The sequence below is a fragment of the Erythrolamprus reginae genome, chromosome 1, assembly GCF_031021105.1.
Source record: "Erythrolamprus reginae isolate rEryReg1 chromosome 1, rEryReg1.hap1, whole genome shotgun sequence".
NCBI lineage: Eukaryota > Metazoa > Chordata > Lepidosauria > Squamata > Dipsadidae > Erythrolamprus > Erythrolamprus reginae.
The window spans coordinates 195,731,386-195,757,998 of record NC_091950.1 but is presented as its reverse complement, the minus strand read 5'-3'; the positions used below and the strand labels follow the sequence as shown (position 1 = coordinate 195,757,998).

General features: G+C 40.5%; 1 protein-coding gene across 2 annotated transcripts in view; it reads left to right on the top strand.

Annotated features, from left to right (window-relative positions):
* CWC22 (CWC22 spliceosome associated protein homolog) overlaps window positions 1–26,613 on the top strand; it is a 55,852-nt gene that overhangs the window by 9,482 nt on the left and 19,757 nt on the right. For both annotated transcript variants that reach the window (XM_070731871.1, XM_070731872.1), the window contains exons 3-14: window positions 900–967; window positions 3,905–4,027; window positions 4,368–4,607; window positions 6,134–6,262; window positions 9,603–9,771; window positions 10,916–10,969; window positions 13,475–13,610; window positions 13,687–13,893; window positions 13,995–14,057; window positions 14,193–14,297; window positions 17,393–17,474; window positions 18,770–18,830. In XM_070731871.1, coding sequence (XP_070587972.1) covers window positions 900–967; window positions 3,905–4,027; window positions 4,368–4,607; window positions 6,134–6,262; window positions 9,603–9,771; window positions 10,916–10,969; window positions 13,475–13,610; window positions 13,687–13,893; window positions 13,995–14,057; window positions 14,193–14,297; window positions 17,393–17,474; window positions 18,770–18,830 — 1,437 coding nt within the window. The remainder of the gene's footprint in view (window positions 1–899; window positions 968–3,904; window positions 4,028–4,367; window positions 4,608–6,133; window positions 6,263–9,602; window positions 9,772–10,915; window positions 10,970–13,474; window positions 13,611–13,686; window positions 13,894–13,994; window positions 14,058–14,192; window positions 14,298–17,392; window positions 17,475–18,769; window positions 18,831–26,613) is intronic.

Sequence of the window (26,613 nt, the reverse complement as noted above, 5' to 3'; positions counted from 1 at the left end):
TTTGGAGCTGACATAGGGCAAATCCTCACAAGCCCTCAGAAATGGTTCCACCTACCGTTTGTGGCACCTGTGCCATAGGGTGGCCATCACAGCTATAGGAATTTAACTTGGGATATTTTGCATGAAAAGCATGTATTCTGCAACTGTACAAGTAGAAAATGGTTGCTTTCATGCCTAAAGAGGACTACAATTCTCAGTTCCTAGTTTTATCCCTTAACCCTGACACCAGTTCTCTCAAAGTTTATGGATGATTCCAAAGTGCTTATGTGGAAGGCAATTTGAGTTTATGGAAGTATGATTGAAGGCCAAACACTAAATTTTATATGAGAAGAAATGTTTACTTACTCGTACAATGCATTATAATCATGTTATAGTGTCTACTATGTAATCAATATTTTATTGAGAACAGTCTCGTAGTTGTTGCTATTTGATAGTTGGCTAACTGCAAATTTTACTGATGTTTTATGTTGAATGCTGTATTGTAGCCTAGCTATTACATTAAGGAATCAGAGTTGGTCATAATCCATATATTTGATAAACTAGGATAACAACACAAAGTAAAAACAAACAGTATAAAATTTAACACAGTAATATTTATTACATGATTATACTACTTCCCATTAAATCATCTCAAATCAATTCACAATAAAACGTATTACAATGAAGCGTAATATAATAATAGAAAGATATAGATTTTTCCGAAAGAGGGCAAGGCTGGTTTAAAATAGCTGGTTTCTCAGTGCAACTTTATCACATGTTTAAGGATCGCAGGTACAGTACGGGGTTGTATATACGTGAAAAACAGTCACCTTAGTTCTTTGTGAGTTTACATTTCTGCATTTCATTTCTCCTCAGTTAATATTTATTGTGTAAAATTTAAATGCTTTTATGTTTTAAAGTCTGGATCTAGCGGTGAAAGGAAGGAAGCTCACCATACTCGCCAGAGAAGTGCCTCTCCAGAAGACAGGTAAAATGTCTATTTATAAGGAATGAGTGAACGCTCACTCTAAATAATAATAGATTGTAATGGGGGGGATGGGAAGGGAGAGGATTTCTTCATTGTTTTAAAACAGCAGCCCCCCCAACCTTTTGGGCACCAGGGACCGGTTCCATGGATGACGTTTTTTGCAAAGATCAGGGGTGTGTCATGGTTTCGCATACTGCCTGGGTCCCGCATGTGCATGGATGGAGCTTCACTTGCTTACGCAGCCCACCTACCAATATCCATCATGGTCCAGGGGTTGGGGACTCCTATTTTAAAATTTAACATAAAGTATGAGAATTCCCCTGCAAATTAAAAAGCATTTCTGTAGTTGGGGTGTTTTAGGCAAGTTGTAAATCTGATAAACTGATTGTTAGCTGAAGTAATACTCTATTTACCTGAGAGAATTAAGTCATTTTAGATTAGCTGAGAATATGGTGGTGGAAATACATCATATTTTATTCTAATATAGTTTTGGGATAGAGATTTTTTCAAACCTAGGTTTGCCTTCCTTTCCGACAGTTTTGATATTTGATGGAAAAGAAGTGAATAGAGGAGGACATTTCTTTCATTCAGGTCTAAAGAACCAAGACAACTTAATGAATTGACAGGATTAGTTTTGGGTCTTCTGAACAAAGGAAGAGGCAGACAGTAATGCTATAACTTCCTGTAATTTGGGAAAGTAGATGGATATGTGTGTCTTTCTCTTATGCACATATATCCACTATATACCAATTTACCTGTCATGTGCTTTATTAGATATTTTGTCAGTGGGTGTTTTTGTAGGTGTTTTTGTCTTTAGCTTACCATATTTTTCCGAGTATAAGACACACCTTACTTTGGGGGGAAGAAAATAGGGAAAAATATACCTACCAGGTATTCATCTGGCTAGTGCCCTTAGTCTGCTCAGCTTCAGCACATTATTTTGTTATCCCCTAGTTAGGGCTGAAAAAGCCTTTTTTCAGAGGGAGCAGGAATGAAAACAAGCCTGCAAAGACTTAGGGCTGGAAAAAGTGCTTCGGAGGGAGTAGGAATAAAAATAAATGCTGCAAGCCAGGAAGATCGTTAGCACTGCATTACAGCTGCAACAGCCTTTTTGAAAGGGAGTAGGAATGAAAACAAGTCTGCATAGATTTAGGGCTGGGAAAAAACTTCAGGGGGAGTAGGAAGCCGGGAAGATCTAGTTAGGGCTGGAAAAAAAGCTTTCAAAAAGCTACATCTGGAATATAAGAGGCACCCAAATTTTCAGCCTCTTTTTGGGAGGAAAAAGATGCGTTTTATACTCCCAAAAATATGGTAGTTTCTTATGTTGCTGTAATAAGTTGACATCTTCAGCCCAAGATTATACCTTTTAAAGGTGTGCTAACATGTTTTCTCAGTGTTCCATTGATATTGGTTACTCTCTTGATCTTCTCAGCAGAAAATTCTGCTGTTCTAAGTATATTGAGAGTTGTAGAGAAATGCTAAGTAACATAGCTGAGTTCCTGGAGAATTACTTTCAGACTTAACACAATTAAGAGTGGAGCCAATTGAAAAGATGGAAATGAATCCATCATGTGTGGGTGCATTTCCTTTGCTGCCCAATCTGATCTGGTGCCTCATTAGGATTCTGCTCCGCTCAAATCCCGTTTCCAAATACTTGTATAGAAACTATAGAAGTATGTTATGTGTATGAACATCACATAACTTAATTTGTTCCGTGACCAGGTTCTTAAGTAGAAAAGTTTGTAAGAAGCAATTTTTCCCATAGGAATCAATGTAAAAGCAAATAATGTGTGTGATTGGGGAAATCACAGGAAGGGTGGAGGCCCTGTTTCTTTCCAGGAGATTCCTAGAGAGGCCCCACGGAGGCTTCTCTCCCCATTTTCCGACCCTGTTTCTTCCCAGGAGATTCCTAGAGACGCCCCACAGAGGCTTCTCCCCGCCTGTTCTGGCCCTGTTTCCTCCCAGGAGATTCCTAGAGAGGCCACATGGTGGCTTCTCCCTGCCTTTTCTAGTTACAGTTTTGGAGGCTCAGGTTTGTAAGTGGAAAATGGTTCTTGAGAAGAGGCAAAAATATCTTGAACATCTGGTTCTTATCTAGAAAAGTTCTTAAGTAGAGGCCTTTGTAGGTAGAGGTACCATTGTATAAATATCCACTTATAAATGTTCTTTATTGTTTTGCTTCTTTCACTGTCATAACCAAGATAATACCTGTTTTGAAAGGATTGGCAGTAGAAAACATGAGAAGAGAGGGAAGAATTAGGTGCAAGATTTATGACCTTCTGTAAATGTAAAACAGATGAACCAAAGAGTAATTCAAGGACATACATAAACACCGAGATTTCAGTGTTTAATTACTACAAATAATATCAATCTTTTTCTTATTATTTTAGCATATAAAGTAAAATTCTGGGCAATACAAAGTTGACAGCTGAGAAACATTTGAAACACACTCTTTCCAAAGTTATACAATCCATTACGTATATATTTATTTACTTATTTATGCCAATGAGTGTTGACTCCTTGTAACTGCCTGCAGGTTTCTTGGCAGCATTTTTTGGGAAGTAATCTTGCCAGTTCTTTCTTCCTAGGACTGAGAAAGGCAACTGGCCAGCTGGCTTTGTGCCTAAGGCAGGAGTATTCAGGTAGTCCTCTACGTACGACCACATTTATGTTAAGTCAGAAATTTGTTAAATGAGTTATGCTCCATTTTACAACTTTTCTTGGCACAATGGTCATAAGTGTGAAAAATGGTCCTAAGTTATGGTGGTGTTGTAACTTTGGATGGTCACTAAATGAACTGTTGTAAGTCAAGGACTACCTGTATTCAATGTTCCTAGTTTGTACCCTGGTGCCTTAACCACTACAGCAGCCTGGCTCTCCACAAATTCTGTGATGTGTTTAACAGTAATTGCTAATCATGTTTTTCTCTTAATCCAGGTATAGGTCCATGGAGCGTAAGCGGTCTCAATCACCCCAAAGCAAAGGCCATTTGGAACATAGAAGATCTGATAGAGAATATTCGGGAAGGGGGCATTATGATGACAGATATCCAGAACCAAGGTGAATGTCAAATACTTCTAAAGATTCTGAACTTTGTATTGTTTAACTGCTGCTAGTTTTGTAAGCTTTTGTAAGGGATGTTGATTTGGAGTTTGCTTAAAACAGGCCTATCAAACTGGCGGCCCGCAGGTCTAAAGTGTCACGTTCGGGCCACACCCACCCCAGTTCTGCAAAGACAAAAAAACCCCCTTCACGATATACCATAAGACGCAATCAAGTTTGACACCCGTGGCTTAAAATAAGTCTTAAAAGTGCTGAATGGCATCACATTTAAAATTGGCTTTTTCTTTCTTTTGTATTTTGAACATGAACTATGTAGATTTTTTTTTTCTGATTTCAGAAGGAGAGAAAGACAGGAGAGAGAGAGAGAATCTGATTGGAAGAAGCACAGGAAGTCCCGGTCACCTGATAGAAAAAATGATACGGAGAAATCAGGAGTACAGGGCTCTCTTTTACGTGAGGAACCTCCTCAAAAGAAAAAGAAAGAGGAAGTGGATCCAATTCTTACCCGTACTGGAGGTGCATACATTCCTCCAGCAAAGCTCAGGATGATGCAGGCACAAATCACTGATAAAAGCAGGTATACCATAATTTTTTAAAAAATATATTTTATATTAAATTAAATTACAAATTATATTTTAAGTCTGTTAACCGAAATTTGATTTTTAATGCTATGTTCAAATAATAAAGAAGGAATAGAAGCAGAAACACAGAAAGGTGGAAGTTGACATGTCTGATGTCAGAAAAATTCTAATTATACAATAGTGGAAAGAGTCTTTTTTGGCATTTCTCATCAGAAAAATGAAAGCAAGACTGCTGCAGCTTTATTTAGAAAAAGCAAAGTTTGGTCTCAATTTGTCATGCTCAGATGCCTGAGTCATCATTATTGTGACAGTCTCGTGTAGGAATAAATATAGTTTTTTTAATGAGAAGGCCAAATTTTTCTGCTGGGTGAGATAAAATCTGAAGCCTGAATTGCCCTTCCTGATTTAGTCTGTTGATTATAGTTGATAATATCTTTTTTGGCAAAACAAAAAGCTCTATTTAGCATTCAGAAAAATGAAAGCAAGACTGCTGCAGCTTTATTTAGAAAAAGCATCATAGATTGGGGTTTGGTTTCAATTTTTCATGCTCAGATGACCAAGTCATCATTATTGTGACAGTCTCATGTAGGAATAAATATAGTTTTTTTTAAATGAAAAGGCCAAATTTTTCTGCTGGTGAGATAAAATCTGAAGTTAGAACTGCCTTTCCTAATTTTGTCTATTGATCATAGTTAATGTATTTTTTGGCAAAACATAAATCTCTGTTTAGTATGCATAATAATGTTGCTTGAGCTGCGGTGGTGCAGTAGTTAGAGTGCAGTATTGCAGGCTACTTTTGCTGACTGACTGCTGCCTGCAATTTGGCAGTTCAAATCTTACCAGGCTCAAGGTTGACTCAGCCTTTCATCCTTCCAAGGTGGGTAAAATGAGGACCTACCTTTGTTGGGGGCAATATGCTGACTCTGTAAACGACTTAGAAAGGGCTGTAAAGCACTGTGAAGCAGTAAATAAGTCTAAGTGCTATTGCTTGTTATTGCTTGCTATAGCAATCTTCTTAATGTATTTAGAATAGAATAGACCTGGAAGGGACCTTGGAGGTCTTCTAGTCCAGCCCTCTGCTCAAGCAGGAGAACCTATGCCATTTCAGATAAGTGATTGTCCAGTCTCTTCTCTTCCTAAAATCCTTCAATGATGGAGCATCCACGCTTTCTGGAGGCAAGCTGTTCCACTGGTTAATTGTCCTCATTCTTAGGAGGTTTCTCCTTGATTCAAGGTTGCTTCTCAGTTAGATTAGTTTCCAGCCATAGTTTCTTGTCCTGCCTTCTGATGCTTTGGAGAATAATCTGGCTCCTTCTTTGTGGCAACCCCCGAAATAATGGAATACTGCTCTCATGTCGTCATTAATTCTTTCTTTTTAAAGACTAGTGTTTGTAGACCATTTTGCGTTTGTAAAATCAAAGTGAGAGATATGTCACTATGTTGAATGTTCCAGTTGATCATTCCTTTTGAACTAGTTCTTTACTTTTTGCCCATTAGTAAATTTGTATATTTTGAAAAACAGCTTAGCCTATCAGAGAATGAGCTGGGAAGCACTGAAGAAATCCATCAATGGTCTAATCAACAAGGTGAACGTTTCAAACATTGCCAACATTATAACTGAGCTTCTTCAAGAAAACATTGTGAGAGGCAGGTAAGCATGAAATATGTACAACCCGTTCTGCTCAGTTTAAATATGTGTGAATATTGATGAATGTATAGGAAACAATATTAGGGGCAGAGAAAATGTGAGAGATGCCACATTGGGACCTGGGTAGTAGCTGTAGGATATAGAGGGAAAGGACAATTATAAAAGCACATTCAACTCATAAAATCAAAGATCCCTGCAGATTTCAGTATACAGTATTCTGTCTTCGCTGTGTATGTCATTGCAGAATTCCTGTTAACTGAATGGGTTTGCTCTGAGTTTGAAGAAGACACGTTTTATATTGCTTGCACAATCCATAGACTTCTTGCAGGGCTTCTTGTTAAAAATACCTACAATGTATTTATAGAGGCTCCTGCCTGAGCCAAGCTGCTATGTTTGTTTAAAAAAAAGAATGGCTTGCTAAATGTTTGTGCAAGTTTGCAAATAAATTGAAGATTTGTCCTCTGCAAATTCTCCCAAAGTCAAGATGTTTTATACATTTTGTGGGATTCTAAACCAGAGATCAAATTAGCTTTAAAGCTTTTAAAGCATGCAACGTGACTTCTGAAATGTGTACATTAAAAAAAAAAAGACAGGTCTTTAAAAAAAAAAATCCAGTTATTAACTGGAGTCCTGCTATATTACAATAGATATTTTCTGATCCATGACCACAAACTAGTTTGAATGGAGATGAAAAAATTGAGAATGCCTTCTTAACTGTAGTGCTCAAAAAAATCAAACAGTTTCAGATTTGCTTTTTCTAAATTCCTAAATGTTCTTTTGTGCACTGGATTCGATTTTGCAATCTTATGGTATTCAAATACTGTGAAAAGTGATGAAGTCTGATTATGTTCTTGAGCTCTTCAGTGTATTGCATTGGTAGAGTGACTGAATAAAAATAAAGGCTTGTGTTTCATGGCAGTTTGTGCATATTACATAACAATCAATTTACCCTCTTGCTGGGTTTTATTAGTCTTGATAAGCTGTTGGGGAAATGAGTTTTCTGTCAGTGTTCCTCTTTGAGACAGGAGTAAGTAGCAGCCTCTGATGGATTCCTAATCCACAAATACCCTCTTCTGTCATGCTTCTTCTAAGTGCTTAATTAAAACACAGATTACTAGGAAATATCTCTATATCTGCATTAGGAGGCAAAATATACTTGTTGAACTTAATTTACTTTTTCTCTCCTAGTAACATTGATGACCTTGTACGTTAATGACTTTTGGCTTGCACTGATAAGCTTTCTCTATATGTCCGTAGTTATGCTGTTTTCCCTAATGGTAGCAGAGTTATCATTATTATGAAAATTACAAGGGTAGCATTTTGTTATTTTAATTATACAGATTGTCCTCAACTTACAACTGTAATTGAGCCCAACATTTCTGTGTTTCCAAGTGAAACATTTGTTATGTGAATTTTGATCCATTGCATGACTTTTCTTGCCACAGTTGTTAGGCGAAGCACTGCAGTTGTTAAGTTAGTAACATGGTTGTAAAGTAAATCTGGCTTCCCCATTGAGTTTGCTTGTGGGAAGGACGCAAAAGGGAATCAATACAAGTTGGTTGCCAAGCACCGGATTTTTGAATCACCACGGACCATGGAAATGTTGCAACAGTTGTAAGTGTGGAAAAACCATCACAAGTAACTTTTTTCAATATCCTTGTAACTTTGAACAGTCTCTAAATGAACTGTTGTTAAGTTGAGGACTAGTTGTATTTAATTTGGTTTGTTTTCTTTGATGTAATGGCATGGCACTTTTTTTCCTTTTTTGGCCAGTGCTGTAACTCCATTTGGTCTTCACTAGAACCATAAGATTAAAAAATGTGATAGGTTTGATGGAAACCCATGCTGCTAAATGGAATGAATATTGTTAAGATTCCAGGTAACTCCCCAACGAAAGGAGACTCCGAGGCTAGGCATTCCTCAAAGTTCCATTTTGTTAGAGATGTCATATTGGCACATCTGGGTAAACCCGAATCTGAAAGATCCCTGGGTTTTCCACACTCAAAAAAGTCCTTTCCCCTGCACCCCCATGTCCATCACATGGTCCAATCACTGCACTGGCCCAACTGGAGATGCCTCCCAGTCACGTCACTCCAGATGCAGGCTGAATCATCCTTGACTCAGAGAAAAGAATGTTGTCATGGCTATATATCTCTACCCACTCTATGCAATCCCCACTCCTGGTATCCCACAGTACTAAGCATGGCAATCCTGAAGATCGAAAGAAGAAGATGGCTTCCAGGGCTGACAGATGTCATATTAACGTTCATAACACATGTCAATAATATATTGACAACATTGATGAGAGAGAGAACAGGATTTGGGAGTTATTTGTAATTAGGTTTCTTTATCGAATTGCCTAGAAGAGTTATAGTGAAGGTTTTTTTGCTCAGGTGCCAAAAGGGGGCTTGTTTGTGTGATAATGTGCACACACCCATAGTGCACTGCCCTTCCTCGTGCATGTGCACACAATCCCCTGCGCATGCGTGCAGGCCCCACTGAAGCCTCCAGACTTTGGGTAGGCCCGTTGGGCTGTTCTTTGCCCTCCTAGGCTTTCCTGAAATCTGGGGAGAGCGAAAAAAGGCCCAATGGGCCTACCAGATATTCATTTCCAAACTTATGGTAGGCCCATTGGTTCTGTTTTTTGCCATCCACAGGCTCCGGAGTCTTTTCTGAAGCCTGGGGAGGATGAAAACGGCCTCCTCCATCCTCGGGAAAGCCAAAAGTCAGCTGGCCAGCACGCATGCGCGCTGGGGCTGACATATGGCAAAGCCTTATGTGCCTTCAAATATGGCTCCGTGTGCCATAGCTTTACCATCACCAGCCTAGAATTACATGTTATTACTATTCCTTTCTGAAATACTGTTGGAAATTAATGTAGAATATCAGACTACAGTATAAACTTACAGTGTGAAGAAGAGTATCGCAGATGAAAAAACCTAAAATTATCAGTGAATATAATAAGTTAGGCAATATGATAGTTTAGTGATAATAACATTGGCTGGAGAAAAGCCAAAGATTGTCTTCAAGCTATCATGTCATATGATTTAAGGGAGTCTAGTAAAGGATTAAGTTTGAATTTGGATGCACTAAGTTGAAATAGTACAAATTGATTTCTCTACCTACTTCTTCAGGTGCTGCTGATTGAGTAGACTTGTGCATGGATGGAATATCCATAGAGGGAAGTCTTATCAATTAGCTGAGGCTTAATCTCATTGAAAACCTTTTAAGGATTTAGGTGCAGTAAGGAAGTTCATTGCCATCTGCCTTGTTGCTTGCATTTAAACTTAGATTAAATTAGGTTTTCTTTAAAGGGTCTTTATGTCTCTCTTCTCATTTATAGGGGATTACTAGCAAGATCAATTTTGCAAGCCCAGAGTGCCTCCCCCATCTTCACTCACGTATATGCAGCAGTTGTAGCAATTATCAATTCCAAATTCCCAAATATTGGAGAACTGATTCTCAAGAGACTCATTTTAAATTTTCGCAAAGGATACCGAAGAAATGATAAGGTATGGGGGAAAGCCACTGGAGAGGTTAATTGAATAAAGTTGAGTCGATTAAATTCTTTATATTTTGAGCTGCCTTAGGGAAATAGGCTCAATTGGACTTATTCCCTCATTAGTGTATTAAGGGTGCAAGATATATAATGAGATCAAAAAAAGAAAAAAGAAAGGGCTATATAATATTATTTTTTACAGGAGTAAATATTAGTTGAAACAGTTGTATTTTGATACAGGGAAAAACAAAATGCTTTCTGTACAACAAAATTGAAAAAAGTATATTTAGCATATTCAATTAATTTTTGAAATGGTTGCAAATTTATGTAAGACTGCACATGAAGAAGCAAAGTATTGCTCCCTTGGTGTCCAAACATATTGTACCCTTTTTGCCATTGTAAAGACTAAACCAAAAAAAATCAAATCATCTGGAGTACTAAAGAACAAATCCATGTTAAACAGAAACAAATACTTGTAATTCCTTAGAATAACAGTGAAGGGACAGGTGTAAGAAATGGGTTATAAAAATGGTTTATTTTTGTACATTGCTGAATACTATACAAAAACCAGACCAAGCATATTATGACTTATTGAAGTTTCTGAGTCAAGCCGTAATGCTGTGTAGTTATTAAGCCATAATTGTGCAATACAATTTCTAAACTGATTGTAAATTTAATCATAATTCAAGTAGGCCCACTAACTTAATCCCACTTTTTTGCTGGACATAAAGATGGTTACTAGTAAATATTTTTTGTCTCTTTTCCAATAAAATTAGTAAGGGACAGGCAATTTCTCTCTCTTTTTAAATTGTAAGCTGTTAAGTACTTCTGTGAGCCATTGATTTCCTTCATGCTAACATGAAAAACTGGTAGCCCAGAAACTCCGTTTGTGTCCTTTCCAGTCTCCTCTGTCTTGCTCAAGAAAGACAGTGGGATTTCTTGTAATTTTGAAATATTAAATACATGAAAACTGATATAAGTCAGGTCACAATTAAAAAACCAAATCTTCCAAAATATGTCCCAAACAATCTACTCCTATATGTACATACTTTACTCTCTTTATGATTTTGCAGTGTCCCAAAACATTATGTGTGGTGTGATTTTAGCATAATGATAGAAATTTAGAATAATGTATTTCTTTGTGTTTTGTTTTGCAGCAACAATGCCTGACAGCTTCCAAGTTTGTGGCACATCTTATGAATCAGAATGTGGTAAGCTATTTGTAGTAGGGACATCATAGTCTAGCTTTTGATATTTACAATATAATCTTCCCACAGGCACCCAAAAAACGAGGAGTTGTTGCCACACATGATCATTAAGGGAGGCATCACGTGACCACAACTTGCGATTTTACTGCTGGCTTCTCCATTAATTCTGTTTTTCAAAAACTGGGAGTTAAGCATGTAAATGGTGATGATGCAACCATGGAAACTGTGATAATCGTAAACAGCTGGTGATTATGAAGCACCCAGATCTCACTCACTGTGGGGATGCTGCAAGCATGAAGAGTGGTCATAAAGTAACAGGGCGTTCTCAACATCATTCAGCGAACGCTTGAAATTACAAAAGGTGCAGTTATAACAGGTCTTCGGAGTTCTTGGCTGTCCCAGCAGCCTTGTTGATTGCAATCTTGGCATTTGAAAACTGCCTCAAAGTTAAAACCAGTTTTTGTGCCATCTGGTCATGTGATTGCCATTTGTAACCTTTTCTTCCAGTTTCCCCAGAGAGTCAATGGGGAAACTGGAAGGAAAGCTTCCAAGTTGTTGGAGTAAGCTTGCTGTATCTGCATACCCAACCTCTTGTTGCAGTTCCCCTTGCATCCTTCCCCAGTTTTCTCATGCCTTCTTTGCATCCTCCCACAACTGATACCAGCCAATTGCCTGCCAGCCTGCCAATCTGGGACTTGCAACAGGAGGTTGCCTCACCTAACAACAGTGAAATGTGGTTAACAACAGCAAACAGGATTGTAGAAATTGCCGTCACTAAGCAAGATGGCATGCTTCACAGTTGCATTGCTTAGCGATGGAAATTTTGGTCCCAATTGTGGTTGTGAGCCAAGGGCTGCTTGTACTTTTTTTCAGCACCACCACAACTTTATAAACAGTTGCTAAAAGGGACGATTAAGCCAGGATTATCCAGATATTGTAATTTTCCTTCTTTACAAGCAAATAGACACAATTTTCAGCAGCTTGGGCAGGGAGAGACAGGTTGCTTAAGCTTGTCTTAAGATTTCGTAATCAGGCATCCTTATGATCCTAACTTAATTAAGGTCATTAAGAGGTTTACCCTTTCTGGGATAAGGCCTGAGCCCCATATTTTAGAGTGAATCCCAGAAAGATTGATGGAGATTCTCAGTCATCCAGATCATAGTTGTCTCAAAGGTGCTTATTCAGGAGGCAATAAGACTTACTTTCTTTTTTTCTCCACTTATCGTCCAAGATGTTTCTTCAGTTCTGACTGGATGGTGAGGAATGGAAGGATTTATATTCCTTACAGACAGCTGGACATTTGCATTCTTTTTAGAGAGTCGTTGAGGCCACTTGGAGGTTAATCTGTGTCCTCAAGGTCACCTGAGTAGTGCTGTGGAGCCCCCTTGGCTGCCTTGTGTCTCTTCACTGTTGAAGAGAGGCACAGACTGTTGGGGAGGAGTCTGTATTGTCTGCATCTCAAACTGGCCTGCAAACGGTTCTTATAGTCTGCAATTTCATTTAGAAAATCCATTTGTACTCCTGCACCATTTGAAGAGAGTACTGTATAGCTAAAAGTCTATGGCAGGGGTATCAAACTCAATTTCATTGAGGGCCCCATCAGGGCTGTGGTTGACCTCAGGGGAGGGCTGCCCCCCCCCTGACTGGGTGGGTGTGGTCAATTGGGGGGGCATGGCCAGCTTTACATCACTCCCCAAACTGCTGGCATGTTTCTTTTTCATGCAAATAGTTGTGGAAAGACAAAATGCATAGGAAAAGGCCAGTTGAATTGAAGTGAGTTTTTCTAGCTGACTGTTTTTCGTGTTTTGCTTCACACAATACTCCTTGCTAATTGTCATTTCCTGATCTAGAGAATTGGTATAGGCATATCCAATTGGACCTGACTTTAAATACTTCCAACTGCTTTGCTGTTGATAGGATGGGATGTCTTAAAGTCAGCATGTGTTTACCTGAGCTCGTTGCAGTTCTTGCAGTAGTGTTGTATTTTATCTTCTATTTTAAGATTTTTTACTAATTATTATTATTATTATTATTATTTATTATTATTTATTGGATTTGTATGCCGCCCCTCTCCGGAGACTCGGGGCGGCTAACAGCACAATAAAACAATGTACAATAGCAATCCAATACTAAAAATGATTAAAAACCCATTAATATAAAAACCAAACATACATACAGACATATCATGCATAGAATTGTAAAGGCCTAGGGGGAAAGAGGATCTCAATTCCCCCATGCCTGACGGCAGAGGTGGGTTTTAAGTAGCTTACGAAAGGCAAGGAGGGTGGGGGCAATTCTAATCTTTGGGGGGAGTTGGTTCCAGAGGGCTGGGGCCACCACAGAGAAGGCTCTTCCCCTGGGTCCCGCCAAACGACATTGTTTAGTTGACGGGACCCGGAGAAGACCCACTCTGTGGGACCTAACTGGTCGCTGGGATTCGTGCAGCAGAAGGTGGTCCCTGAGATAATCTGGTCCGGTGCCATGATACTTGCATTGTTTTCTTATCAGGCTCATGAGGTTTTGTGTTTGGAAATGCTCACCTTGCTCCTGGAAAGGCCCACAGATGACAGTATTGAAGTAGCCATTGGGTTTCTGAAGGACTGTGGCCTCAAGTTAACAGAAGTGTCACCTAGAGGTATTAACGGTAAGTAGGCAACCCGGGGACGTTCCTCTTTGATTCCTGAATTAGCAGTCCCCGTCTAACCGATTTTACCCCACAGCCATCTTCGACCGCCTTCGCCACGTCCTACATGAATCTGAAACTGACAAGCGTGTCCAATACATGATTGAAGTCATGTTTGCGGTGCGCAAAGATGGATTCAAAGATCACCCGGTAATTCTAGAAGGACTTGACCTTGTGGAGGAGGAGGATCAGTTTACCCACATGTTGCCTTTGGAAGACGAATACAATCCCAATGACATCCTCAGTAAGTATGATTTTGAAATCAGACGTGTGATGCTTGTGATTTAGAATTGTACAAGAGCATAATTTCAGCGGTGTTTTTTCTTTCTTTCTCCTTTTGGTAAGATGTCTTCAAAATGGACCCTGACTTTGTGGAAAATGAAGAGAAGTACAAAACTCTGAAAAAAGGTATACAAAACTCTGAAAAAAGGTTCAAATTCTTGATTGGGCATGGTTGTTTATTTGTAAGGCATTTCTCTGGCCTAGAGGCTGCTGACTCAATCCAATCTATTAATTTGAATTATTATTTTTTTTGTAATGTAGAAATCCTGGATGAAGGTGACAGTGATTCAGAAGCCGATCCGGATGCTGGTAGCAGTGAAGAGGAGGATGAGGAAGAAAGAGAAGAGGAAGAGGAGGATGAAGACGGTAAGAGTTTCATTTAAACTAAGTGGGGTAAACTACTCAAGAGCTCTCGGTAATACATTATGGCAGGACAATAAATCTAAATTTGATTTATATTACATCTATTTAATTATCACATTTGGAAACTACTCATCTTTCTCACAGAGCAACTCTGGGCATTGTACAAAGAAGACTTAAAAACAGAAAAATGTATAAATATTATAACAAACTGGATTAAAACGAGGGGCGGCATACAAATTTAATAAATAATAATAATAATAATAATAATAATAATAATAATAATAAAATATTTAAAATTCAGAATTACAAAGCACAGGGGAGGGCCTTCAAGGTATTTACCAGCACCATGGCCATATACATCTCCATTTTTCCCCAAGCAAGTTGTTAGAGCCACATTTCTGAGACACCATAACTGTGGGGCCCCACTTCACCTCTGGGGGAAGAATTTTCCCAGAGACAGTGGCAGAGAAAGTTCTCTTCCTGGACCTCTCCAGGCATAGTTCTTTAACAGATGAGTCCAAAGCATTCCCTTCCCTCCTGACTGGGTGTGGCTGGTTTAATGGGATAAAAAGAGCTTCACAGGTACCTAGGTCCCTTTAAAGACCATAATCAACACCTTGAATTGGATATGGAAGTAGACAAGATATTTTTAATGTGTTATCATTGGGGAAAACGTATATGAATATCATGGGCTTTCTATGTTGTGCTCGGGAAAATGTACTGACTTAGCAACGGTGAATCTTTGTAGATCAAGGGTGATTTAGTTGTGCTGGCTACCCATAAATCAGAACATTTCTGTGTATAGTTAAGGCTTTTATAAAATATATTTGCTTGAGGGTTTTTTTTAAAAAAAATCTTACCTCTGTGCCTAAGTAATTTACTTTTGAAAATCCTGACATTGTGTCTCTGCTGAAAAAGCAGTACTGATGTTTAAGAAATGGAAGCCCAATGTTGTCTTGATCACAGTTAGAACTAGCATACACACATTTTATTTTATTTTTGCATTCAACTCTTGATTTCTTTCAACTGTAAACATTAGCTTTTTTTCTTCTCTCCTGCTTCTATCATTGCCAAAAATATGTATTTCATTTATTTAGAAAATGTATATAACCCCCTACTTGTTCACAGCAACTCTAAGTGGCTCACAAGCAATAAGAACACAGTATAGAGATAATAATAACAACCACCCATCCCTGTCCACAGTCAAATGAGCCATTTGATGGTGTCTATCCCAATCTCAGTTCCCCAGGCCCATTAACAAAACCAAGCCTTCAGGTACTTACAAAAAACTGGGCCAGCCTAATTTCTGAAGGCAGGTTATTCCAAAGGGAGAGAACCACCAAAAGTGGTACTTTTGTTTTCAGTGTCTTTTCTTGTTCTACATTGATTTTCATTACAATTCTAAATACAATTTTATAGAGCAGTATTGCATTTTTGTTGGGCTTTTAATGGAGTTCCTGTGCCAAATATTAAGTATAATAATACAATATGCTTTCAGTCAGCCTTTAAAACATAAGATCCACAAAATTTACTACCGGGATTAAGGTTTGTTTAAAAACATTTCCCTTGAAATCCAATTTTAAAACTTTTATTTTGACTGAATCTTGCCCCTTCCTAACACTTACTGTTTGCAAAAGTAGGAGTGTGGATGTTGTTTTGCATTTATCATCAGTTATGGTTCACAAATAAATCAGCTTAGCGTATTTTGACAGTCTGCAATTAATATCTGTAAAAATATTTACACAGTAGAAAGTGGTTATACAGAAATACAAGAACACATTGAGGTAGATGCTGAATCTGAAAAATATTGTTTTTTAAATAGTAGGAAAACATTGTTTGTCAGTCCAAAAAATGAAAAAAGAAGATGGTAATTACTGCAGACTGTCATTATGAACAGAGCTTATTTAAACACTCTGGTATTTATTTATATAAAAACAGTTTGTTTAGTTATGCATCAAACCACAATGAAATCTTACCTCATTTTCTGTTGCAATTGTTATATGTTATGGATAGTATTCTTAGAGGCATAGGCGATTTCCCCCTCTTTGAAATTTAACTGAAATTCTCTTGATCATTTATATATCAAGCCAGGTTGAAAACTCATTATTTCTTTGCAGTCTAGTCCAGTCAGGCGGTAAGGAAAGCAAGTAGGATGCTTGGCTACATAGCTAGAGGTATAACAAGCAGGAAGAGGGAGATTATGATCCCGCTATATAGAATGCTGGTGAGACCACATTTGGAATACTGTGTTCAGTTCTGGAGACCTCACCTACAAAAAGATATTGACAAAATTGAACGGGTCCAAAGACGGGGCTACAAGAATGGTGGAAGGTCTTAAGCATAAAACGTATCAGGAAAGACTTAATGAACTCAATCTGTATAGTCTGGAGGACAGAAGGAAAAGGGGGGACATGATCAAAACATTTAAATATGTTAAAGGGTTAAATAAAGTCCAGGAGGGAAGTGTTTTTAATAGGAAAGTGAACACAAGAACAAGGGGACACAATCTGAAGTTAGTTGGTTAGATCAAAAGCAACATGAGAAAATATTATTTTACTGAAAGAGTGGTAGATCCTTGGAACAAACTTCCAGCAGACATGGTTGATAAATCCACAGTAACTGAATTTAAACATGCCTGGGATAAACATATATCCATTGTAAGATAAAATACAGAAAATAGTATAAGGGCAGACTAGATGGACCATGAGGTCTTTTTCTGCCGTCAGTCTTCTATGTTTCTATGTTTCTTTATTAAATGTAAATACCCAAAGGTTGCACACTGAATTGAGGTGACTGTGAAGCATATATTTTTCCTCACATAATTTTTAAGGCAAAGATAATTTCTTTTGTCTGAGGTTGCTTCCTTTCAGAATTTTTTAAACTTCGATGTCCTGCCTTTTTTGCTGGGCTTCCTGTATAGTTTCTTATCAAATATTATCCAAGTCTATCACTACTTAGCTTCCAAGTTCAAGTATTTTTCATGAGTAAATCATTTATTTTGAACAATCACATGTGAAACAATGTGTTGGCAATGCTGTGCAATTATTGTCCTGAATGCTTTATCCTGATCTTTTGTTTGTTTCCTTTTATTGATCAAGGACAAAAAGTTACCATCCATGACAAAACGGAAATTAACTTGGTTTCCTTCCGGCGAACTATTTACCTTGCAATTCAGTCAAGGTAAAAATGAAACATAATTATCAGTTATAATTTAACAACTTATAATTCGCAGGCTCTTTTTGCAAACTAGCATCCTATTTGATAGCATGCAAAGTGCTTCAACCTATAGCACTGGTACATTTTTCTTTATATGTAGGATTACACTTCAAAATGACCTCTTACCAAACTGATTCCTTTCAAATTTGTTGGACTGCAGCTCTTCAGATTCCTGTCATTGAAGATTTACAGTCATGTATACCTGTAAAACCACAAATTGTGGAAGGTTTCTCAATCAGAGTCTATTGAAATTAGAAAATCCATACATTTAAAAGGGACAAATCCGCACTTGTAGAATAAAAGAAAATTGGCATAGAACTAAAAATATTTGCAAATGTTTCTATTGCTTTCTTTACGTCAAAACCGTTATTCTATAAAAATTACATTGTGGAAAAAGCCAGTGCTTTAATTTGTTTAGTAGAATTAGTACATTTCTGTTTAATATGATGTTACAGTAATAATGACTCACAAATGAGAATCATCTTGTTTTTAGTCTGTCTGAAAATCTATTGGTTTTGGCTGGAGCACACGGAAAAAAAATAATTTCTAAAATAGAATTATTTTTCTACAGAAATGTACATGGCTATAAAATACATTGTGCTTTTTAATGAGGAGGAAAATGGAGTTTTCATACATTGATGTTTATGCATTATTTTCTTTCTTTAATGAACTTGTTGCAAGTGTACCTGTATATGTGTACATGTTTGTGTGTACACCTTTGTGTGTATATCTTTGAGTCAGTGTTGACTCTTGGTGGCTTCCTGGACAAGTCCCAATACTTTTTTGGTAAGATTTTTGAAAGTGGATTTTCTATGGTTGTCTTCCTAGGGCTGAGAGAGATGGATTCAAATTCACTCAGCTGGTTTCATGCCTAAGACTAGAACTCACTATGTCCTGGTTTTCTACTTTGGTACCTTACTACTATAGCAAACTGGTTGTCACATAAACTTACTTCAACCGATTTAAGACTAGAAACCAGTGATAAATCAAGTGACAAGGAGTGTCTGACTTTAGTAAAAAAAGGTCCTGCATATGGGAAGTTGCGGAGGTTCTTGTAAAGTTGAAAGGAATTTTTATATTGTAAACTTCGGAGTGTAGATGTGAGATGCCTTTGGCTGAATAGTAGTTGAAACAGTAGTTGAAACTACAGTATGGTTTTGATGTCACACCAAAGTCTCTTTACTGTTTATTGAGAAAGTTGATGAAAGTCAGTTATGTACAGATAAATGTATATTTCCCCTTTCTTTGTCTTTCTCTAGTTTAGATTTTGAGGAATGTGCCCATAAACTATTGAAGATGGATTTTCCTGAGAGTCAAACAGTAAGTCTTAATAAAGATTTCTTTTGGGGTTTTTTTGCTTTTTCATTCCTAAGAGGGCATTAAAAATACAGTTACTGAGACATTTATATTTTATACGGTATAGCAGTTGATGTCTAATATAGAGGTTCTCCCACAGTTGTTGTGACCCTGAGGTGTGTCATTAGCAAATCTCTCTCTGTTTCTCTTTGTGTGTGTGTGCGTGCGTGTGTGTATAATCTAGCCATTTTTGAGAAAACTATATAATTCTGTCGATCAGAAAATGTCACACTATTTCTTCCTTTGGGAGAAGCTCTTGGATGGGCTTGGTGAAACAATTGAAAGCTTATACTAATATTACAACCTATGATTAAGTTCCACTAACAAAAACAACAAATATAATCCATCTAAGTCGTCACAATCCAAACACCTGCTTGCTTGTAGGTACTACTTTTCCTCTCTCTATCTCTCTCTTCTTTCTTTCTTTCTTCTCTCTTTTTTTTTCTCCCTTTTCTCCCTTTCTACCCCTTCTCTTTTCACATTACTGTTGGATTATCAAATATTACAGCTATAAGATTATTTAAATAAGAATTCTGAATACGAAATATTTACATATGGACAAATACAGTGGTCCCTCGATTTTCGCGGGTTCGAACTTCGCGAAACGGCTATACCACGGTTTTTCAAAAATATTAATTAAAAAATACTTTGCGGGTTTTTCCCCTATACCACGGTTTTTCCCGCCCGATGACGTCATACGTCATCGCCAAACTTTCATCACCTTTAATAAATTTATTTATTATTTGGATTTATTATTTGGATTTGTATGCCGCCCCTCTCCGAAGACTCGGGGCGGCTCACAACAAGTGAAAAACAATCCAATACAATCCAATTAATTAAAATATTATAAGTTTAAGAAAATCCCCAATACTAACATACACACATACAGGCATACCATATATAACTTCAACGTGCCCGGGGGGAGATGTTTAGTTTCCCCATGCCCGACGGCAAAGGTGGGTTTTAAGGAGTTTACGGAAGGCAGGAAGAGTAGGGGCAGTTCTGATCTCCGGGGGGAGTTGGTTCCAGAGGGCCGGTGCCGCCACAGAGAAGGCTCTCCCCCTGGGGCCCGCCAACCGGCATTGTTTAGTTGACGGGACCCGGAGGAGGCCCACTCTGTGGGACCTAATCGGTCGCTGGGATTCGTGCGGCAGAAGGCGGTCTCGGAGATATTCTGGTCCAGTGCCATGAAGGGCTTTAAAGGTCATAACCAACACTTTGAATTGTGACCGGAAACTGATCGGCAGCCAATGCAGACTGCGGAGTGATGGTGAAACATGGGCATACCTGGGTAAGCCCATGACTGCTCTCGCAGCTGCATTCTGCACGATCTGAAGTTTCCGAACACTTTTCAAAGGTAGCCCCATGTAGAGAGCATTACAGTAGTCGAACCTCGAGGTGATGAGGGCATGAGTGACTGTGAGTAATGAGTCCCGGTCCAGATAGGGCCGCAACTGGTGCACCAGGCGAACCTGGGCAAACGCCCCCCTCGCCACAGCCGAAAGATGGTTCTCTAATGTCAGCTGTGGATCGAGGAGGACGCCCAAGTTGCGGACCCTCTCTGAGGGGGTCAATGATTCCCCCCCCAGGGTAATGGACGGACAGATGGGATTGTCCTTGGGAGGCAAAACCCACAGCCACTCCGTCTTATCCGGGTTGAGTTTGAGTCTGTTGACACCCATCCAGGCCCCAACAGCCTCCAGGCACCGGCACATCACTTCCGCCGCTTCGTTGACTGGGCATGGGGTGGAGATGTAAAGCTGGGTATCATCGGCATATTGATGATACCTCACCCCATGTCCTTGGATGATCTCACCCAGCGGTTTCATGTAGATGTTAAATAGCAAGGGGGAGAGGACCGACCCCTGAGGCACCCCACAAGGGAGAGACCTCGGAGTCGACCTCTGACCCCCCACTAACACCGACTGCGACCGGCCAGAGAGGTAGGAGGAGAACCACTGAAGCACAGTGCCTCCCACCCCCAACCCCTCCAACCGGTGCAGAAGGATACCATGGTCGATGGTATCGAAAGCCGCTGAGAGGTCGAGGAGCACCAGGACAGAGGATAAACCCCTGTCCCGGGCCCGCCAGAGATCATCCATCAACGCGACCAAAGCGGTTTCCGTGCTGTAACCGGGCCTGAAGCCCGACTGCTGGGGACCTAGATAATCGGCTTCTTCCAAGGACCGCTGGAGCTGGAGTGCCACCACCTTCTCGACAACCTTCCCCATGAAGGGAAGGTTGGAGACTGGACGATAGTTGTTAAGTACTGCTGGGTCCAGGGAAGGCTTCTTGAGGAGGGGGCGCACAAGCGCTTCTTTATAGAGTGATGGAAAACTCCCCTCCCCAAGGAAGCGTTGGTAATCTCCTGGGCCCAGCTCCGTGTCACCTCCCTGCTGGCCGAAACCAACCAGGAGGGACACGGATCCAGTAAACAGGTGGCAGAACTCACAGCTCCAATGGCCTTGTCCACTTCATCAGGTGTCACCAGATCAAACTCTTCCCAGACAGGTGGACAAGTACGTGCCCCAGTCACCTCGACTGACTCGTTGTCAGTCGACTCTGTTTTACAATTGGAGTCGAGGTCGGCCCGGATCTGAGCGACTTTATCAGCGAAAAACGTGTTAAACTCCTCGGCACTACTCTGCAAGGGCTCCCCAACTCCCCCCTGATTAAGAAGGGAGCGGGTCACCCTAAACAGAGCGGCCGGGCGGGATTCCGCTGATGCAATCAAGGCGGCATGGTACGCGCATCTTGCCGCCTTGAGCGCCACTTTGTAAGTCTTAATAAAAGCTCTTACAAGTGTTCGATCAGATTCAGACCTACTCTTCCTCCATCGCTTCTCTAGACGTCTCTTTTGGCGTTTCAACTCCCGGAGCTCCTCGTTGAACCATGGAGCTCTACGGGGTCTAGCGCCACGGAGAGGTCGCAAAGGCGCAATCCGGTCAAGAGCCTCCGCAGCAGCCGTATTCCAGGCCTCCGCAAGAGACTCTGCCGAACTGTGGATGAGTGCCTCTGGAATAACCCCAAGCGCCGTCTGGAAACCCTCTGGATCCATTAGGCGTCTGGGGCGGAACATCTTCATTGGTTCCGCCTCCCTGCGGGGAAGGATTGGAGCCAGGAAGTTAAGCCGTAGTAGAAAATGGTCTGACCATGACAAAGGCACTGCTTCTAAGCCCCTTAGTCTCAGACCATTACTCAGTTGCTCGGAAAGGAATACCATGTCAGGTGCGTGCCCCCCCTCATGAGTTGGACCCCGTACTACTTGAGTCAGGTCCATGGCTGTCATGGTGGCCATGAACTCCTGTGCCAACCCCGAGGTTTCGCCGAGTGACGGCAGGTTGAAGTCCCCCAAGACAATAAGTCTGGGGAACTCCACCGCCAACCCGGCTACCTCCTCGAGTAGCACAGGCAGGGCTTTTGACACGCAGCTGGGAGGCAGGTACGTGAGAAATAAGCCCACCTGAACCCCTAAGTCCAACCTCATCAAGAGTGACTCGCAACCCGCAATTTCTGGAGCAATGAGTCCACGCAGGCAAAGGCTCTCCCTGGCTATAATAGCCACTCCTCCCCCCCTTCCCTGGGGTCGAGGTTGATGCCATATCTGAAACCCAGCTGGGCAAATTTCGGAGAGAGGAACACCTCCCTCCGGGCCCAGCCAGGTTTCAGTGATACATGCCAGGTCGGCCTCCTCATCCAGGATCAAATCCCGGATGAGGAGAGCTTTATTTACCACCGACCTGGCATTAAGTAGCAGCAACCTGAGTCCAGGGCCAGAGTTACACTCATCACCAGTACCCAAGATTGGGCTCACAGAGTTGGAACAAGGGACCGTTATTAAGCAACGGTCTCTCGTTCCCCTGGAACGGCTAACTCTTAATAAACTTTAATAAATAAATATGGTGAGTAATAATCTAAATGGTTGCTAAGGGAATGAGAAATTGCAGTTTAGGGATTTAAAGTGTTAAGGGAAGGCTTGGGATACTGTTCATAGCCAAAAATAGTGTATTTACTTCCGCATCTCTACTTCGCGGAAATTCGACTTTCGCGGGCGGTCTCCAAACGCATCCCCTGCGAAAACCAAGGGAACACTGTATTTGAAATGTATATGCAATAATATATATAAGCTGTGATATAACAATACTGTTTACCCGACTCCCCTCCCACTTCTCTTTTCTGTACTCCCATCCCCCTTTCCCCCTGTTTTATTCCTTTTTGTATAAATCAATAAAGTATATTTTAAAAAAAATACAGTTACTGAGACATTTATATGTTATACGGTATAGCAGTTGATGTCTAATATAGAGGTTCTCCCACAGTTGTTGTGACCCTGAGGTGTGGCATTAGCAAATCTCTCTTTCTCTTTGTGTGTGTGTGCGTGTGTCTGTGTGTGTGTATATAATCTAGCCATTTTTGAGAAAAATATATAATTCTGTCAATCAGAAAATGCCACACTATTTCTTCCTTTGGGAGAAGCTCTTGGATGGTCTTGGTGAAACAATTGAAAGCTTATTTTCCGCTTTTAAAAAGTTACACCCCTCTTCCCAAAGGAGATGAAAGGTTCAAAAATGTGAAAAATAAAATAAAACAATAAATAAAATCAGGTGATTTGGAAATATAGTTGTCATTACAGATTTTTTGGTGTTTTGTTTTTATTTGTTGTGCTATGTTTCCCCCCCCCTTTTTTTTTAAGTAGGCAGTGAATTGTTCAGTTTTTATGTGCGCTTGTCTGAAAAAGGATTAATATTTCTTCTTTTAAAAAAGTTTGAAACCCACCTGGTGTGTAGTCCCCTGTTAAAATTTCCTTGTGGTTCTCCATATTGGGAGGTTAACAGTGCAGAGGTATGCCCATTATCTTTCTCTGCTGCAGTGCTTATGTTATGAACAGTCTTCCCTTTGGTATCAGATAACCCACTTCCCTTACAGTCTTCCAGAAATTCATGGCAAAAACTTTTCTGGAAGTCATTAGGGCAGAGGTCTTCAAACATGGCATCTTTAAGACTTGTGGACTTCAACTGTCATAATTCTCCAGCCAGCTATGGCTGGAGTTGAAGTCCACAAGTCTTAAAGATGCCAAGTTTGGTGACCCCTGTATTAGGGAAAGAAGTGAGTAGGTGATTTCTGAGTAGTTGCACACTACTGTTAATTTTGTTTTTGTTTTCTGTTGCTTCCGTATTTATTTTATTTATTTATTTATTTATTTATTTATTGGATTTGTATGCCGCCCCTCTCCGTAGACTCAGGGCGGCTAACAACAACAATAAAAACAGCATGTAAATCCAATACTAAAACAACTAAAAACCCCTTATTGTAAAACTAATCATACATACAAGCAAACATACCATGCATAAATTGTAAAGGTCTAGGGGGAAAGAGTATCTCAGTTCCCCCATGCCTGACGGCAGAGATGGGTTTTAAGAAGTTTACGAAAGTCGAGGAGGTGGGGGCAATTCTAATCTCCGGGGGGAGTTGGTTCCAGAGGGCCGGGGCCGCCACAGAGGAGGCTCTTCCCCTGGGCCCCACCAAACGACATTGTTTAGTCGACGGGACCCGGAGAAGGCACACTCTGTGGGACCTAACTGGTCGCTGGGATCCGTGCAGCAGAAGGTGGTCCCTGAGATAATCTGGTCCAGTGCCATGAAGGGCTTTATAGGTCATAACCAACACTTTGAATTGTGACCGGAAACTGATCGGCAACCAATGCAGACTGTGGAGTGTTGGTGTTATATGGGCATTTTTGGGAAAGCCCATGATTGCTCTCGCAGCTGCATTCTGCACGATCTGAAGTTTCCGAACAGTATTGAAAACCATGGGACTCTGTAGATTACAGCAATGAATCAAAAGGTACTATGATACAGGGTAAATTACCTTTGGAAGCTTTTGGAAGTAAATTGAGAGAAGCAGGTTTTGACATAAATCCAACTTGAAGCGCACTAATTCCCTTAAAGTGCAATGTGACCATTTTATTCATGGGATGGTGGGGTTCACTACTTTAGTAGCTGTTATAAATTTTGAACACACCACCTACATTGGTCTTACAATTGATTGATTGGGAGGAACATGTCATCTTTTTCATTTTTTATGATTGATCACACAGTCAGCCACATCTTTAGGCTGGATTTGGATGTTCAACCATCTGCCAAGGACCTGAGATAGGCAGATGTTGTTGTTACTTGATGGTGTCATTGCAGAATGTAATATCTTCTGAGCCATTTGCAATTGACTGGTGATGATTTTGTCAATGCCAGTGGTGGCCAAGTGGGGCTCCACTTGTTTTGGGATTGCCCTTAAGGCACCTATTACAAGTCGGTGCTATTTTTGCTTTCTTCTGCCAGAGTCGTCCGAAAGGTGCTTTTTTTTCCAAGAGGCAACTTGTTTTTCTTTGAAGACATTTCGCTTCTCATCCAAGAATGCAAAGAATGCAAATGACCAGCTGTCTTGCAAGGACTATAAATACTTCCATTCCCCACCATCCAGTCAGAGCTGAAGAAGCTTTCTGGATGAGAAGCAAATGTATTCAAAGAAAAACAAAGGAAATCCAGTTGCCTCCTGAAAGGAAAAAAAAGGTATCTTTGGGACAACAAGGGCCTGGATGACTGAAAATATCCATAAACATTTTGCCATAGTTATTCTTCTATTTGCAGGCCTTTGCATTTTGTGCTTTTCTCTATTCCTTTTCTGCTGTCCATTGGTACTACAGTTATTATTATTAGAACCAATTTCATTTAGTGGTTAAGATGAGGCTGCGTGTTGGTATGAAAGCCCACTGGGCAACTTTGGGTTAGGCACTTGCTCTCAGCCCAACCAGCTCACAGCCCAACCACCTCACTGTAGTGATGGTGAACCTTTTTTCCCTCGGATGCCGAAAGTGTGTGTGCTATTGCACATGTGTGCCCACATCAATAATCCAATCCTTCCCCATGCTCCCCATCCCCCTGTGCATGCACACATGACCCCGCTGCACTGCCTGGCCCCACCACTCCCCTGCACTTGTATGCACGACTACCTCCTCATCTTGTTTTGGCCTAGCATGTCTCCTTGAAGCCTCTGGAGAGTGAAAATGGGCTCCCCTGCTCCTCCAGAGGCCAAAAATGCCCTCCCAGAGCCTCTGCTCGAGCCCTGTACTTACTTGGTATTCAAAATGGGCTGTGTGGAGAGTGTTTGAAGCCTCTGAAGGGTGAAAATGCGCTCTCCTGCCCCCCTGGGTGTCTTCCACAGACCGAAAATGCCCTCCCAGAGCCTCTGCTGGAGCCCTGTACTACTCAGTATTTAAAATGGACTGTATAGAGACTCCTGGCAGGGGAGGGGTGGCTGAGTGGGGCGGGGCCAGCTGAAAATCAACTGGCCAACACGGACATGTGCACTGGAACTGAGCTAAGGCAACAGCTCATGTTCCCCCAGATATGGCTCCGCGTGACACTTGTGGCGCCTGTGTCATAGGTTCGCCATCCCAGCTATCGGGAAATAGGAGGCAGGAATAGTTGATGTATATGCCAGTGACGTACAATAACAACAAGCCAAGCACGGGTAGTCCTTAACTTACAAACATTTGTTTAAAGTTACAACAACATTTTAAAAGGTGACTTATGACTGTTTATGAACTTACGATTGTTGTGGTATCCCCATAGTCACATGATAAAAATTTGGATGCTTGACAACTGGCATGTATTTACAGAGGCCCAAGATCATGTAATCATCTTTTGTGACCTGACAAGCAAAGTCAGTGGGGAAGACGGATTCACTTAAC